Source organism: Rhinatrema bivittatum, chromosome 4 (assembly GCF_901001135.1).
Source record: "Rhinatrema bivittatum chromosome 4, aRhiBiv1.1, whole genome shotgun sequence".
Classification (NCBI taxonomy): domain Eukaryota; kingdom Metazoa; phylum Chordata; class Amphibia; order Gymnophiona; family Rhinatrematidae; genus Rhinatrema; species Rhinatrema bivittatum.
This window is the reverse complement of record NC_042618.1, coordinates 83245516-83263181: the sequence shown is the minus strand read 5'-3', so window position 1 is coordinate 83263181 and position 17666 is coordinate 83245516. Positions and strand designations below refer to the sequence as shown.

The window sequence follows — 17666 nt, the reverse complement described above, 5'->3', positions numbered from 1 at the left end:
GGTAAGAGGGGGGTGGTGCAGGTGCTTGCAGAGGACAAGGGGTGGGAATGGCTCACAGTCAGGCCGATTCAGTAAAAACGCGGGAGAGCGCACTGGCCACTCGCCAGTGCATGCAATACAGTATGCAAATGAGGTGGTGCGGTAGAAACAGGCAAAAGGAGGCGCTAGGGACACTAGTGCGTCCCTAGCGCCTCCTTTTTGACAGGAGCGGCAGCTGTCAGCGAGTTTGACAGCTGACGCTCAATTTTGCCGGCGTCGGTTCTCGGATCCGCTGACAGCCACGGGCTCGGAAACCGGACGCCGGCAAAATTGAGCGTCCGGTTTTCGGCCCGACAGCTGCCGGCCCAATTAAAAAATTTTTTCTTTTTTACCCTTCGGGACCTCCGACTTAATATCTCCATGATATTAAGTCGGAGGGTGCACAGAAAAGCAGTTTTTACTGCTTTTCTGTGCACTTTCCCGGCGCCGGAGGAAATTAACGCCAGCCTTTGGGTCGGCGCTAATTTCTGAAAGTAAAATGTGCGGCTTGGCTGCACATTTTACTTTCTGTATCCCGCGCACATACCTAATAGGGCCCTCAACATGCATTTGCATGTTGAGGGCGCTATTAGGTGCCGCGGGTTGGTCGCGTGTTTTCGGCCCCTTACTGAATAAGGGGTAAGGGAAACCGCGCGTCCAATGGCGGGGTTAACAGTGCGCTCCGTCGGAGTGCACTGTACTGTATTGACCTGAAACAGAGGGAAGGGATTGGTGATGGCCACAGGAGGACGACAGGTGGGGGGGGATAATGTACCCCAGGTGGCACTGATGAAACTCCAGGGGGAAATTGTAAATGACAGGGAAGGGGTCAGCTTTCATTGGCGGAGGAAATCCTCAATGCTAAGCAGCTCTTTCAGTTCAGGACTCTTCGCAGATTTCCTGAGGTAGATAGCGTGATTAATCCATGCATGTTCCTACTGCAGATACCAAACTACTGAACCTTCCCTTACAGATAGCAAACACAGAAAGAAATCAGACTATTAGGACCATCATAACAAGAACCTACCATTTGCGCAAAGTGCTGGTTCAACCTCATAAATCCTAGGGCCTAAACGGATCTCTGCATCGCACTGGTTTTTTTTATTTTTCTCTTATCTACATAAAATCTGTGACTGCTTGATTTAGGAACTGCAGATACCAGCTGCTGAAACAGAGGTGTTCTGAATAATGGAGAAATTACTTACCTGATAATTTCCACAGATGGACTCAGGACCAGTGGGTTATGTGCTCCCCTGCCAGCAGATGGAGACAGAGTCAGGTTTCAAAGCTGATGTCACCTTAGATACATCCCTGCAGAGACCTCAGCCCTTCCGTACTCTCTTCAAAAACCATTGTGGACATAATATTGAAAAACTTCATTAAAATTTGATTAAAAACTGATAACCGTAACTGTACGCAACCAAAAACATAAGCACTGAATCCCAGCAAGATTATAGATGCCCTGATCTAGGGATTGGGCGATGGCTTACCCGTAATCTCTTGGAATAGATATATTCACCTCATGGGCAATTCCTTGGCATCGTTCTTGGGCAGTCGGGGGTGGGATGCTGAGTCCATCTGTCTACACTAAGGAAAACGAAATTATCAGGTAAGTAATTTCTCCATTTCCTAGCGTGTAGCAGATGGACTCAGGACCAATGGGATGTACAAAAGCTACTCCCGACTGGGGTGGGAGGCCGCCCACAGTCCGGTTAGCACCGCCCTTGCAAAGGCTGCGTCCTCTCGGGCTTGAACATCCAGGTGATAGAACCTGGATAAGGTGTCCAAGGAGGACCACGTCGCTGCGCGGCAGATATCGACGGGAGACAGCAGTCTAACTTCTGCCCATGAGACCACCTGAGCCCTAGTGGAATGGCTTTAACTTAAAAGGGTATTGGCTTTCCTCCCTCTACATAAGCTCCCGTGACCACCTCCTTGATCCAGTGAAATATGGTAGACTGCGAAGCTGGTTCGCCTTGCCTCCTTCCACCATGAAGAACAAACGGACCATTTTGCACACTGGTTCTGAGAGTTCCAGATACTGCAGTAAAAGCCTACTGACGTTTAAATGGCGCAGGAGGTGGTAGACTTCCGTGTCCTTGTGACTATCTAGAGACAGTAAGGAAATTGGCTGCTTCAAGTGAAACTCCGAGACTACCTTGGGCAAAAAGGATGGAACAGTGCGAAGTAGTAACGCTCCTGGAGTCATCCGGAGGAAAGGTTCCCAACATGACAAAGCTTGTAATTCAGAGATGCGACGAGCCAAGCATATCGCCACCAGGAACACTGTTTTCAGCGTTAACAGGCACAAGGATAGACTGCACAGTGGCCGAAAGGAAGGCCCTGCTAAAAAGTCCAATATTAGATTAAGATTCCACAGGGGAAGCGGGCACCATAGGGGTGGTCGGAGGTGTTTTACCACTTTTGGAAAACGGGCCATGTCCGGATGCACCGAAAGGCAGGTTTCATACATCTCGCCTCTGAAGCAGGAGATAGTGGCTACCTGGACCTTCAAGGAGTTAAGGGACAATCCTTTATTCAGGCCGTCCTGTAAAAATTCCAGAACCAGAGGGATTTTGGCCGCCAGAGGGGCAACCCTGCATTCCTCGCACCAGGCCTCAGATATTCTTAAGATCCGTACATATGCCAAGGACATCGAGAACTTCAGCGTGCGGAGCAAGGTGGTAATTACTGCTGCCAAATATCCTTGCTTCATTAGGCAAACCCTCTCAAGAGCCAGACCGTAAGACAAAACTGAGTCCGATCCTCATGAAGGACTGGACCTTGTTGTAGCAGGTCCCTGTGGAAGGCACAGAGGGGTCTCCGCCAGAAGCCTCCGCATGTCCGCGTACCACAGGAAATGTGGGCCAATCCGGAGCCACTAGAAGGACTAATCCCCTGTGGTGCTCGATTTTGCGAATGATCTTGCCCAGCAGGGGCCACGGAGGGAAGGAAGACAGTAAGTCCTCCTTTGGCCAGGTCTGAACAAGGACGTCAATCCCCAGGGATCGCTGATCTCTTCCGTGACTGAAGAATCGGGAGACCTTTGCATTGTGAGATGTGGCCAGCAGTTCAATGGACGGGAGGCCCCAGTGATCTACCAGCAGCTGAAAGGCTCTGGCCAACAATGCATTCTCCTGGATTCAGACTCTCCCTGCTCTGACATTGTGTTTTCCTGCGATGTGGGAGGCCGAGATCATCTATAGATTCAACTCCACACATTCCATAAGGAGATTTATCTCCAGTGACACTTGCTGGCTCTTGGTTCCTCCCTGGCGGTTGATTTAGACTACCGTTACGTTGTCCGACATCATGCAGGCCACCTGACCCTGGAGCATGTGGCTGAACTGCAGACATGCTAATCTGACTTCCCAGCCTTCCAGGTGGTTTATGTTCCAGGGTGCCTCTTCCTATTTATTTTTATTTATTTAACTTCTTTTACTATACCGATACTCAAGACCAGGTCTTATCGTACCGGTTTACAATGAAACAGGGGGAAACCAAATAACATATAGGTAGAAGGTAAAAGTTACATTAAACAGGGAGCGAAAAAAACATGGGAGATGGAAGACAGGACAGATTTTAAACTATAACAATTGGAGAGTGATAAATATAATCAACAAAACAATATATTAGTGATACATAAACAGAGATTTGTCCTAGGCGATTGTTAACATGGTATGTCCAGGGGGGGGGGGGGGGGGAGAGGGAGGGGGGGAGGGATTAAGGAGAGGTCGAAGGGTGAGAGTCAGTGTTGGTTGAAAGAGGTTCCTTCAACGGTAGGCTTGTGTGAACAGCCAGGTTTTCCTAGGTCAAACGCCCCTGGTTTGTCAGTTCCTGATAGTGGGCTCTCCACCCCTGGAGGCTCATGACCGACCTGAGGACTAGTCAGTTCGGTGGGGACAAGCTGACGCCCTTGCTCAGGTGAGCTTCCTGTAGCCACCACTGGAGTCGAATACATACTTCCATCGGTAGGTGGAGGTGGATTGAATAGTCTTGGGACAGCGGGTTCCAACGTGACAGCAGGGAGCATTGGAGTGGCTGCATGTGTGCTCTCGCCCATGGTACTACCTCCAGAGTTGACACCATCAGTCCGAGGATCTGAAGATAGCTCCACACACTGAGGTGCATTGTGTTTGTCAACCGACGCACTTGGCACTTCAGTTTCCTTATCCTCGAGGGAGGAAGACTTTGTCCTGCTTGATGTCGAACTGGACTCCCAGGTACTCTAAGGACTCGAAGGGCTTGAAGCTGCTCTTGTCCATGTTCACAACCCAACCGAGTTCCTGAAGCAGGAACCTGACCCTGCTGGTCACCTAGAGGCTCTCTTCCAATGACTTCGCCCAGATCAGCCATTCATCTAAGTAAGGGTGCACCAGGATCCCTTCTTTCCTCAGTGCCCCCGCTACAACCACCATAATTTTTGGAGAATGTTCTGGAGGCAGTTGCCAAAATGAAGGGCAGCGCCTGGAACTGATAATGGCAGCCCAGTATTGCAAAGAGTAGGAAACGCTGATCTTGACGGATTGGGATATGAAGGTAGGCCTCCGAGAGGTCCAGGGAGGCTAAGAACTCTCCCGGTTGTATGGCCATTATGACAGAGCGCAGAGTTTCCATATGGAAATGAATTACTCATAGATAACAGTTGACGCTCTTGAGGTGCAGGATGGTGTGAAAAGAACCCTCCTTCTTGGGTATGATGAAATAGATGGAATAATGCCCTGCATTTTCCTGGGGCGTAGGTTCTTTAATTCATAAAGCCATATACGGAAATAATACCGAATGGTTAAATGCCTCATTACGCATCCATGTCCCATCCCGGAACTTGAGATCGCTTGGTCAAGCTTTACTGACAATACCATCACCAAAACTAGCTCATCTTGGTTCAGTGAGGGAGAGGTCACTGTCGCTGGCGGGACCAAAGTTGTGGAATTCATTACCTGTTGAAATTTGCACAGAGGCAAATATGAACAGCTTCAAGAAACAGATAAAAACTTGGCTATTCGAGCAGGCTTTTAATCAAGCTAATTGACTCTCTTTGTTTTAATTTTCTTAAAGGAGGAAAAAAGGAAAAAAAAAAAAAAAAAAAGAGGAAAGATTTTTTTTCCTTTGTTGTTTTGCACTTACTGTTGCTTTTAATGTGTTGTGTTTTATTGAATATAGGTGTTTTATTAGTAATAATTGCATTTTTTAAAGTGATTTATTTTAGTTAATGTAGGAATAATTTTATTAAGTAGTATTTTAATGTTTAGGTAAAATTATGCCAGATGTATAATGGTAGGTTTGTTATAATTGTCTTATGTCGAATTTTGCTACAGCAAATTCTGTTATTGTAAACCGACATGAAATTAATTTGAATGTTGGTATATAAAGCCAAATAAATAAATAAATATAGCCCTCAATTTGAGGAGCCTTATCAAGGAAGATTCCACTGCCAGCTTCGTGTGCTGGGAGTGGCATGGTGACATCATGAATACATCCCGAGGAGTGCTGCAAACCTCCAGTGTGTATTCTTCTCATCTGATATCCAGTACCCATTTGTCCGACGTGATCTCGACCCACCGCTGGTAGAAGAGGGATAGTCGATCCCCTATCGCCTTGTCCCGTGGATGGGTCAGCAAAACTTCATTGGGAAGTTCGGGCCGAACCTGAACCAGCCCCCTCTTTAGTTGTCGACCCCAAAAGGACTAAAGACCTTCCTGAGGACCAAGATGTCTGAAATGTTGAGTTCCTGTAGGGCCAGAAGTGCTGGGAGCCCCTGGCCTAACCCCTCATAGGTATGAGTGCTGCAACCTCTCTCTCTTATCTTTCGGTAACATAGAAACATAGAAATGACGGCAGAAGAAGACCAAACGGCCCATCCAGTCTGCCCAGCAAGCTTCACACATTTTTTCTCTCATACCTATCTGTTTCTCTTAGCTCTTGGTTCTAATTCCCTTCCACCCCCACCATTAATGTAGAGAGCGGTGATGGAGCTGCATCCAAGTGAAATATCTAGCTTGATTAGTTAGGGGTAGTAGGGGTAGTAACCGCTGCAATAAGCAAGCTACACCCATGTTTATTTGTTCTACTCAGACTATGTTATACAGCCCTTATTGGTTGTTTATCTTCTCCCCTGCTGTTGAAGCAGGGAGCCATGCTGGATATGCATTGAAAGTGAAGTATCAGGCATATTTGGTTTGGGGTAGTAACCGCCGTAACAAGCCAGCTACTCCCCGCTTTGTGAGTGTGAACCCTTTTTTCTTCTCCCCTGCCGTTGAAGCAGGGAGCTATGCTGGATATGCGTGAAGTATCAGTTTTTCTTCTCTCCTGCCGTTGAAGCAGAGAGCTATGCTGGATATGCGTGAAGTATCAGTTTATTCTTCTCCCCTGCCGTTGAAGCAGAGAGCCATGCTGGATATGCATCGAAAGTGAAGTATCAGGCCCATTTGGTTTGGGGTAGCCGAGGCACTGGAGATTCACCCCACTTATGGTTAGCTTTTCCAAATCGCTTCCGAATAGGAGAGATCCCTTGAAGGGCATCTTTGTGAGGTTTGCCTAGAGGTTGCATCTGTGGACCAATTTCGCAGCCATAGCTGTCTTCTGGCTGCCGCCACGGAGGCCACTCCCCTGGCCGAGGTACGCACTCCCCCCTCCCCCCCTAATATTCCCAAATCCCTTTTCTCTCAGTTCTCTCAACATTGTACATATGTATATAATTGCAATTCTTGTTTAATATTTAATGCAATTTATCCCACGTTCTCTTACCCCTTTATTCCCTTGTTAACATGTTTTATCTGTTCCATGTAAAGCGCCATGCATGGCGTATATTTGCGTTACACTGTGAACCGATGTGATATCCTGGATGAATGTCGGTATATAAAAATTTTAAATAAATAAATAAATAAATAGATCAGAGCTTGCATCTGCTAAGAAGGCCGCGGTGGACTCCATCGCCTCTCTGGAATGTGTGCCTGAGCTATCTGCTTCTCTTGAGAGAAGCAGACACGAACGAGCCACCAGGGCACTCAGGAAGCAATCTGTAGTGACAGTACTGTCGCTTCAAAGATGGACACCAACCACCTATCATTCGCATCCTTCCACTGGGATAGTTGTTTGCTTCGAAACGGCATCCACTTTTGGGAAACGCAGGTGTTCTCTGGACGCAGGTCCAGAGGGTAAAGAGTTTCCAATGCTTGGCCCCCTTTAAAACTGGCTTCCAGGGCATCCCATTCCAGATCAATCAACTCCTGGATGGTTTCCAGTATCAGGAAATAGCAGGAGGTTTTCCATAGAGACACCAGAATGGGATTCTTCTTTGGTTCTGACATAGGGTCCATGCTGCAAACTCCCAGAGTCTTTAGGGTCTGGGAAACCAGGGCCGGCAATTCATCTCTGTAGAAAAACCGTAACACATTCCCATATGGCTCCAAGGCTGGAGGGATTTCCCCGTACTCCAATGAATCTTCATCCCCTTCATCGTTCGTGCTGTCTGGGTCCCTGTCAGGGATACCCTTGGTGAGGCGAGGCATGTCTCAAGGCCTGCTGATAGAGCAAGACCTTCCCGGCTGGGTTTCAGTCCGGCCAGGGGCAGGAGAGCAGACTACGCCTGTATGAAGGCTTAAAGTCCTTGAAAAAATTCCACCCAAGAAAAGGCCGCTGGGTCCGTGCCCAGCCCAGGAAGAAATGGGGTAGGTACAGCTGAATTTCCCTCTCCCGTGATAGACCCATTCCCGGAATTACTTAGATCCAGGTTGCTACCGATTAAGATCGTGGCTGATCCATCCTCTGAATGGGAGGAGCCAGGCTTAGAAAGGTTCTGGGAGTCCAGCTCTTCCTGACATAGGTAGGAATCAAGGTCAGCCTGTGTAGCCCTAATATGGCAGGTAGCACAAAGAGTGTCGCTTTTGCTTCTTTGCTGCTGGAGACTGTGCGTTCAGCCGACGAGCGCTTGAAATCGAGTGCGCACAGGTCCTGTACCGAAGCACATAAGCTGACGTGTGTATGCGCAACATTACACACAACGTGTGTGCAGACACTCTATGGAGGGCAATGGAGACGCCTACAAACATGCGAAAGATGGCGCTGCCATGGCCTACCACACGGTGTGCCCACCGAGCCTGAAGTGGGGCCTAGCCCATCAGGGGGCTGTTCAACCTGCTTGGAAGCCCCCTTCCCTTACCCCCAACGGGCGCGGGAACATCTTTGGTACAGTGCGCCGAGCAAGGAGACCACAGGAAGACTTACCAAAGCACTTCCACGTCTCTGAATCGGGAGGAATCCTTTTCTCTTTACTTATCTGGCTCAGCGCTTACCGGCTGAGTACAGAGACGGTCTCCGGCTGTAGGGGCAGAGGGCTTGGGCCGACACCGCCACGCTCAGCTTACTGCACCTTTCAGCTGCTTCAGTGGCAAAGTCCACGCTGGAAACTGGCCACCGGACCAAGACACACTTCTGAGGGATCTCGGAAATCGCCTCAGGAATTCTTGACTGGGGGAGGGACCTTTAGGTATCTCCTCAGGAGAGCGGGGCTCAATCTTTCTCCAAATTTAAAGATAAACTTCCTCTTCAAAAGAGAACTGCAATCCCGATAGGGAAAGCATGTCCACATCTGCTAGGAAACAGAGATACTGAAGGGCTGAGGTCACTGCAGGGGTGTATCTAAGGTGACATCAGCTTTGAATCCTGACTCCGTCTCATTCTGCTGGCAGGGGAGCATAAACCCATTGGTCCTGAGTCCATCTGGCTACACGCTAGGAAATCTGCGATTCCTTTAGGCTTCTTCTGCCTTCACAGAAAACATTTCTAAAGGTAGAAGACACCGCCTGCTCCTCAGTCTGAAGGCCACGCATCCCCTTTAAGGAAGGATTCTGTGGCTTTTTCGTGGCACATGCAGCTCCTCCCACAAGAACAGTTTGTTTTTTTGGTCCTACGGTGGATAAACCATGTGTGCACTTGAACCCCTTTCAGGACGAAAAACACAATACATTAGCCTCACTGACGAATATATTCGGGGTGGACCGGAAAGGGGCTAATGTGCTATTTGATGCATTTTAGTGAGTCCATACTAAAGGATAGCAGGTAAGAACCAGTTCATTTTCGTTCCTGTAGTACCACACATCAGACTCCTGGGTTTTGCCTCCCCTCCAGCAGATGGAGACAGAGAGAGTCTCACTGACACTGTACATAACCCGAGGTGCCACCTGCAGTCCCTCAGTATTTCTCTGTCTCCAGCAGTTCCCTGTATATACCCAGATCAGGCCAGACTCCTGGGTTTTGCCTGCCTGCCAGCAGATGGAGACAGAGAGTCTCACTGACACTATACATAACCCAGTGTGCCTCCTGCAGTCCCTCAGTATTTCTCTGTCTCCAGCAGTTCCCTGTACATACCCAGATCAGGCCAGACTCCTGGGTTTTGCCTCCCTGCCAGCAGATGGAGACAGAGAAAGTTTCATAGGCACTGCCTCTTAACCCAGTGTGCCACCTGCATCGCTTCAGTATTAATCAGTACCCAAGCATAAAAATATTTAACAAAACTTTTAACCAATTAACTCTACTATATCCCCCGGAACTACTCCTGGGGAAATTCTGCAAAAGTCTGCAAACTTTATATTGGTCAAAATAACACAATTTACATGACAGTCTTTAAGTAATTACATTTTCAATTATTACAGAAAAAAGTTATTAAAGTTGCAGAATTTTAAATATTTTGAGCAGAATTTCCCTAGAAATTCACTATAAAAGAGTGTCCCTTCCACATACACACCCTCATGCAGGCTCCCTCACTCTCTCGCACACACATCCCCTCATGCAGGCTGCCTCACTCTCTCACACACACACACCCTCATGCAGGCTCCCTCACTCTCTCACACACACTGACCCTCATACAGGCTCCCTCACTCTCTCTCACACACACACATACACACACACACCCTCATACAGGCTCCCTCACTCTCTCGCGCACACACACACACATACACACACACCCCCTCATGCAGGCTCCCTCACTCTCTCAACACACACACACATACACACACACCCTCATGCAGGCTCCCTCACTCTCTCAAACACACACACACATACACACACACCCTCATGCAGGCTCCCTCACTCTCTCAAACACACACACACATACACACACACCCTCATGCAGGCTCCCTCACTCTCTCACACACACATACCCTCATGCAGGCTCCCTCACTCACTCTCTCACGCACACACATCCCCTCATGCAGGCTCCCTCACTCTCTCACACACACACACACACACACACATCCCCTCATACAGGGCCCTCTCTCTTGCATACACACCCACACAAGCTCCCTTTCTCTCTCACACATACATCCTCACACAGGCTCCCTATGTCTCTCTCTCACGCAGCCCTTCACACAGGCTCTGTCTCACACATACACAATCCCTTCACACAGGCTAGCACCCTCACATACAAGGGAGGAGGAATAGCCTAGTGGTTAGAGCAGTGGACTATGAACCAGGAGACCAGGGTTAGAGTCCTGCTGTCACTCCTTGTGACCTTGGGCAAGTCACTTTACCCTCCATTGCCTCAGGTACAAACTTAGATTGTGAGCCCTCTGGGGATAGGGAAATACCTCCAGTACCTGAATGTAAACCGGTGTGATATCTCGATTGAGATCGAATTGAGATCCCGGTGGACCCCAATGTGTAAATAAGCTTCAGTCAGATCCAGGGACGTCAAGAACTCCCCGCTCCGCACCTCCACTATGACAGACCTGAGAGTCTCCATCTGGAAACAGGGAGCCTTGAGCGCCACATTTATTTTCTTCAAGTCCAGAACTGGACGAAAGGTCCCTTCCTTCTTCGGTACCACGAAATAAATGGAATAATGTCCCGTCCCCCTCTCCTCCTGGGGGGTGGAACAATGGCCCCCAGCATTCTTAGTCTTTGGATGGTCTGCTGAACGATATGTTTCTTCACTGGCGAAGCACAGGGAGATACCAATAATAGGTTTCTTAGTGGCTGAGCAAATTCTAAAGCATAGCCTTGTCCTATCACGCTTAGAACCCACTGGTCCGATGTGACCTTCACCCACTCCTCTAAAAACGAGTCAACTGACCCCCAATGGCTAGGATTGAGAAGTGGGTCGGCCTCACTCATTGTGCAGATTTGGCTCCGCTAGACCCTTGGTTCGCTCTGCGTCTACAAAAGGACTGGGACCAGGACTGAAACTTCCCTGAAGTCTGCCTCTGGCCTGCTCTGACAAAAACACCTTTGACCTCAAAGGCGAGAGTGAACCATCAGAAACCCTTTGGGCCCTTTAGGCTCGTCTTCCAGTAGCCTGTGTACCTTATTATCTCCGAGCTGCTTTATCAACTGTTCCAAGACTTCTCCAAAAAGAGAGCTTGCCCTTAAAGGGGAGTGCCCCAAGCTCAGCCTTCGACGAAACGTCTGCCGACCAGTTTCACAACCACAAGAGCCTTCTAGCCAAGACCGCAGACACCACTGTCCTAGAAGAGATGCGAATAAGATCATATAAAGCGTCGGCCCTATCAGCCACCGCAGCCTCTAAGTGTTCCGCCTGCTCAGGTTCCTGGGGCGAAAGATCCCTGCCAATCTAACTGCTGCACCCATCTCAGACTTGCTCGAAGTATAAAACTGCTGCACACTGCAGCTCAGATGCCCAGAGCAGAAACCTCAAAAATCTTCTTGAGGTGCACCTTGAGCTTCCTGTCCTGTAGATCCTTCAGAGCTGCTGCGCCAGCTACTGGAATGGTGGTTCTCTTTGTGACCGCCAAAGAAGCATCCACCTTCGGCACCCGCAAGAGCTCCAGAACCTCTTCAGGCAAGAGATAAAGCTTATCCATAGCCCTACTTACTTTAAGGCAGTCTTCAGAGGGTCCCACTCCCTGACCATCAACTGCTTGCCCATCCTATGGAAAGGAAAAGTCCTGGCCGAGCCCCATAAACCAGCCATGACCAATCCACCAATCCTGCGGAACCACTATTCCTAACTCCACCAGGACATGCGGGATCATAGGACCCAGCTCTTCCCTCTGAAATAGGCGAAGGAAATTAGAATCATCCCCTTTTATGGAAGGAAGCTTCCCAGGCTCCCCTTCCTGATCCTGACCACTGTTGGGAGGAGGGACACTGTGAGGACCATCCCCCAAGGGCAACTCCTGGTCAGACTCCTCCGAGGAAAAGTCATCTGTGGCCCCCTGCACCAATGGCCCTCTGACCTTACAGATCCTTGTAGCCACCGGCATCTCTGACCACTTGGTCATCTCTCTGGGAGGGCCCTCAGGAGGTCTGTGCCTGGAGGAGCAACACCTCTTGGTCTTACTGGCCAAATATGCTTTATGTAATAAAAGGATAAAATCCAGAGAAAAATGAGAAGGACCACACAAATCCCTCTCCAGGGGATCAGACACCCCCGGCCTCATCAGGGCTAGAATCGGCTGGCAACAGTGCTGGCGGGTGATCCCCTCCCCCTACTGCTCTCTGCTCAGCAGCCATAAGATGGCCACTGTTCCCATGCTTAATGGGAGCAGGTCGGCCACTTCCTCTAGAGGAGCCGGCGACCTGCCAGGGCCGCGTTGTTTGGACGATGCCGCTGCAGGAGCCCGTGAACAGCCCTCCCCACTGGAGAGGCAACGGGAACATCAGCCAGCCTTGGAGAGCTGCAAGCAGTGCTCCCCACAGGCGGAGCAGCAGCTCGCATACGGCATGGCCCAGCACGGCCCTGACCTCACGGCAGACGCCGAAAACAGCAAACAGGATTGGGAGCCGCAAGACCGAATCAGCTTCCAGTGACGGGGCGGGCGCTAGAAAACAAGCACCACTTCTCTCTTTTTTTTTTTTTAAACTTTACTACCAATAAATAAAAAGTTTACTTCCCTGAAGAATGATGGCAGAGACTTCCCACGATCCTCGCTGAAGGGGAGGGAGCTGGACCACCAGCTGGCACGCACAGCGTGTCAGAAAGAGCAGTTTTGGGGTCCTCAACCTCTGCTCGTCCTTATCCTACTACTAGGAGGGACCTGCGAACCTCCTGGGAGAAATGCGTCAATGATGTCCAAGAAATACTAATTCTCTCTTTTTTTTTTTTTGTAACTCAGATACAGAACCGTGGGTTTTGCACCTCCTCTATCTGCTGGAGACAGAGAAATACCAAGGAGCTGCAGGTGACACACTGGATTAAGGGGCGGTGCCTGCGAAACTCTCTCTGTCTCCTTCTGCTGGAAGGGAGTCTGGACTAATCTGGGCACGGACAGGGAACTGCTATTTTACCATGTACATTACATTCTGAGTGATCAGCATGCATAGTTTATTGCATAGCCCCCCCCAATACAGCAGAAATAAAGAGCCCAACTTACCCACTGGAAGCTTGCTCTCAAAGCACACCTCAAACATGTCATACTCCTCCGTAGTGAAAGCAAACTTCCCCTTTGAAGCATCTTCTTTGGAATAGAGGATGTGACCTGCTGAATCTGTGATCTATTTAAAAGAATGATTTTAAAAAATCACAAGCAGCCACAGGCCAAAGCCTTTCCCATCGCAGTCTGAAGGCGTCATGCAGTCACCCAACACCGTTAGCAATGCTGCGAATGCCAAGGGCAGCGTGCACAAAAAGTGAACAAGAACTTAGATGATGGGAAGAATTTTGCTAGAAAGCTGAGCCTGCTTCTTCCCAAATTAAAACAAGGAAAAGGCGAAGCTCCTACTACCTACCCACCCCCCATTCATCCAGACACATAGCCCCAAGCATACCTCGCATCGCTGGCACAGAGCCCTAACTAGCTAAAGTCAGCTTTATTCTGCCCCACAATGACAGCTCACAGAATCCACTACTAGACAATCAGCAGGCAGGGAAAACCCTGCACAAACAAAAGCAGATAATCTGTAAAAAGAAAGAGGGAAGAACCCAGGAAGAGAACAGAAACCAGTCCAGAAATCCTGGGTGGCGAGACCAGACCCGGAGGGGGGGAGGGTAGTGATCAGGTCCTGGAGGGGGGAATCTGTATGAGTGGGGGGAGGGTAGTGATCAGGCTCTGGAGGGGGGTATGGGTGGGGGGAGGGTAGTGATCAGGTCCTGGAGGGGGGAATCGGTATGAGTGGGGGGAGGATATTGATCAGGCTCTGGAGGGGGGGAATCGGTATGGGTGGGGGGAGGGTAGTGATCAGGCTCTGGAGGGGGGGAATCGGTATGGGTGGGGGGAGGGTAGTGATCAGGCTCTGGAGGGGGGGATGGGTGGGGGGAGGGTAGTGATCAGGTCCTGGAGGGGGGAATCGGTATGAGTGGGGGGAGGATATTGATCAGGCTCTGGAGGGGGGGAATCGGTATGGGTGGGGGGAGGGTAGTGATCAGGCTCTGGAGGGGGGTATGGGTGGGGGGAGGGTAGTGATCAGGTCCTGGAGGGGGGAATCGGTATGAGTGGGGGGAGGATATTGATCAGGCTCTGGAGGGGGGGAATCGGTATGGGTGGGGGGGAGGGTAGTGATCAGGCTCTGGAGGGGGGTATGGGTGGGGGGAGGATAGTGATCAGGTCCTGGAGGGGGGAATCGGTATGAGTGGGGGGAGGATATTGATCAGGCTCTGGAGGGGGGGTATGGGTGGGGGGAGGGTAGTGATCAGGCTCTGGAGAGGGGAATCGGTATGGATGGGGGGAGGATAGTGATCAGGCTCTGGAGAGGGGAATCGGTATGGATGGGGGGAGGATAGTGATCAGGCTCTGGAGGGGGGAATCGGTATGGATGGGGGGAGGATAGTGATCAGGCTCTGGAGGGGGGGAATCGGTATGGGTGGGGGGAAGGTAGTGATCAGGCTCTGGAGGGGGGAATCGGTATGGATGGGGGGAGGGTAGTGATCAGGCTCTGGAGGGGGGTATGGGTGGGGGGAGGGTAGTGATCAGGCTCTGGAGGGGGGGAATCGGTATGGGTGGGGGGAGGATAGTGATCAGGCTCTGGAGGGGGGTATGGGTGGGGGGAGGGTAGTGATCAGGCTCTGGAGGGGGGGAATCGGTATGGGTGGGGGGAGGGTAGTGATCAGGCTCTGGAGGGGGGGAATCGGTATGGGTGGGGGGAGGGTAGTGATCAGGCTCTGGAGGGGGGGAATCGGTATGGATGGGGGGAGGGTAGTGATCAGGCTCTGGAGGGGGGGAATCGGTATGGATGGGGGGAGGGTAGTGATCAGGCTCTGGAGGGGGGAATCGGTATGGGTGGGGGAGGCGGTGTGAGTGGGGGGAGGGTAGTGATCAGGCTCTGGAGGGGGGTATGGATGGGGGGAGGATAGTGATCAGGCTCTGGAGGGGGGGAATCGGTATGGGTGGGGGGAGGGTAGTGATCAGGCTCTGGAGGGGGGGAATCGGTATGGATGGGGGGAGGGTAGTGATCAGGCTCTGGAGGGGGGTATGGGTGGGGGGAGGGTAGTGATCAGGCTCTGGAGGGGGGGAATCGGTATGGGTGGGGGGAGGGTAGTGATCAGGCTCTGGAGGGGGGGAATCGGGATGGATGGGGGGAGGGTAGTGATCAGGCTCTGGAGGGGGGGAATCGGTATGGGTGGGGGGAGGGTAGTGATCAGGCTCTGGAGGGGGGTATGGGTGGGGGGAGGGTAGTGATCAGGCTCTGGAGGGGGGTATGGGTGGGAGGAGGGTAGTGATCAGGCTCTGGAGGGGGGGAATTCGGTATGGGTGGGGGGAGGGTAGTGATCAGGCTCTGGAGGGGGGTATGGGTGGGGGGAGGGTAGTGATCAGGCTCTGGAGGGGGGGAATCGGTATGGGTGGGGGGAGGGTAGTGATCAGGCTCTGGAGGGGGGAATCGGTATGGATGGGGGGAGGGTAGTGATCAGGCTCTGGAGGGGGGTATGGGTGGGGGGAGGGTAGTGATCAGGCTCTGGAGGGGGGGAATCGGTATGGGTGGGGGGAGGGTAGTGATCAGGCTCTGGAGGGGGGGGAATCGGGATGGATGGGGGGAGGGTAGTGATCAGGCTCTGGAGGGGGGAATCGGTATGGGTGGGGGAGGGTAGTGATCAGGCTCTGGAGGGGGGTATGGGTGGGGGGAGGGTAGTGATCAGGCTCTGGAGGGGGGTATGGGTGGGAGGAGGGTAGTGATCAGGCTCTGGAGGGGGGGAATCGGTATGGGTGGGGGGAGGGTAGTGATCAGGCTCTGGAGGGGGGTATGGGTGGGGGGAGGGTAGTGATCAGGCTCTGGAGGGGGGGAATCGGGCTGGATGGGGGGAGGGTAGTGATCAGGCTCTGGAGGGGGGGAATCGGGATGGGTGGGGGAGGCGGTGTGAGTGGGGGGAGGATAGTGATCAGGTCCCGGAGGGGGGAAGCCGTAGTGGGTGGGGGAGGGGTGGATGTCAAGCCCTCAAGGGGGGGGGGGGGGGGGGGAGAACGGAAGAGGGAGCGACAGATCCCCGTTGCAGCCTCACCCGCAGGTTCGTCCGGCCCGCCGGCCGCTCGCTCAGCTCGTACTCGCCGGTCACCAGCACGTTCTTGTGGATTTCCTCACGCAGACACTTACGGCCGTTAGCGGGAAGATGAAAGGAAATGGCGAGCGCAGAACCGCAGAGCTGCAGCAACACCAACAAGCACCGCGCAGACATGGCGACCGGAAAGAGCCCCGCTGCGCCTGCGCGTCAGGTGAGCGGGGAGGAGGGATCGCGAGAGCGCCTGCGCGTCAGGTGAGCGGGGAGGAGGGAGCGCGAGAGCGCCTGCGCGTCAGGTGAGCGGGGAGGAGGGAGCGCGAGAGCGCCTGCGCGTCAGGTGAGCGGGGAGGAGGGAGCGCGAGAGCGCCTGCGCGTCAGGTGAGCAGGGATAAGAAAGAGTGACAGCGCCTGCGCATCGTCGATCCCCATTCGGATAACTTTCTTGACAGGTCGCTTGTCGTCAAAGTCCTATATGGAAAGATTAAAAGAAAGCAATATGCGATGGTGCTAATGAAAGGTCCACGTGCAGACGTGCAGTGTTAGGGACTTGTCTCCGCTTTCAGTGCTGGTCCTGGTCATACAAAGACCATACAGCCTTTGGCTCTGTCCTTCAGCCTCGCTCCCTCAGACATGCCCTGGGCTTACCCCGGGCTTTCTTGCATTCAGATACTGTTTGTGTCTCCACCACCTGCACTGGGAGGCCATTCCATCATCCACCAACCTCTCTGTAAAGAAATATTTCCTAAGATTACTCCCGAGTCTACCCCCTTTCCCCCTCATCCAATGAACCCTCTAAAGCCTCCTTTCCACTGGAAGAGGCTCACCTCCTGTGCATGGAAACCATGGAGATATTTAAATATCTCTATCACAGCTCACTTTTCCTCTAGGGCAGGGGTTCGCAGCCTTTTTCTGTCGGGACTCACCTGACAAATGATGTGCTAAATGTAAACATGCACTCTGCAGGAACAATGGGAACAAAACAGAACTAGGACATTTCCCTGAACAAGTCACCATACAAAAAAAATATTCTGATTCTGGTGTCAACACAAACTGCCTCTACTACCAGGAAACCTGAAAAAAAACCCACTCAGCACATGTGTAGCAAACCTGCCCTACCATAGCCAGTGATGGATTTAGATTTTTGCCACCCATAGGCACTGTTAGTAACACTGCCCCCTGCCACCCTCCCCACCCCAAGCCCAAGGAGCGTTGGACAACACCAATGAAGTCTGGAGTCTGTACAGAATGGGATAGAACCTCAGTA

The 17666-nt window shown here is 51.6% G+C and overlaps 1 protein-coding gene across 1 annotated transcript in view; it reads right to left on the bottom strand.

The window, feature by feature from the left end:
* TMED10 (transmembrane p24 trafficking protein 10) overlaps positions 1-16623 on the bottom strand; it is a 46152-nt gene extending 29529 nt beyond the window's left edge. Inside the window, exons 1-2 of the mRNA XM_029598405.1 lie at positions 16406-16623; positions 13350-13470 (exon numbers count right to left, since the gene is read on the bottom strand). Of these exons, the coding sequence (XP_029454265.1) occupies positions 13350-13470; positions 16406-16579 (295 nt within the window). The 5' untranslated portion in view covers positions 16580-16623. The remainder of the gene's footprint in view (positions 1-13349; positions 13471-16405) is intronic.
* Positions 16624-17666: the final 1043 nt, after the last annotated feature.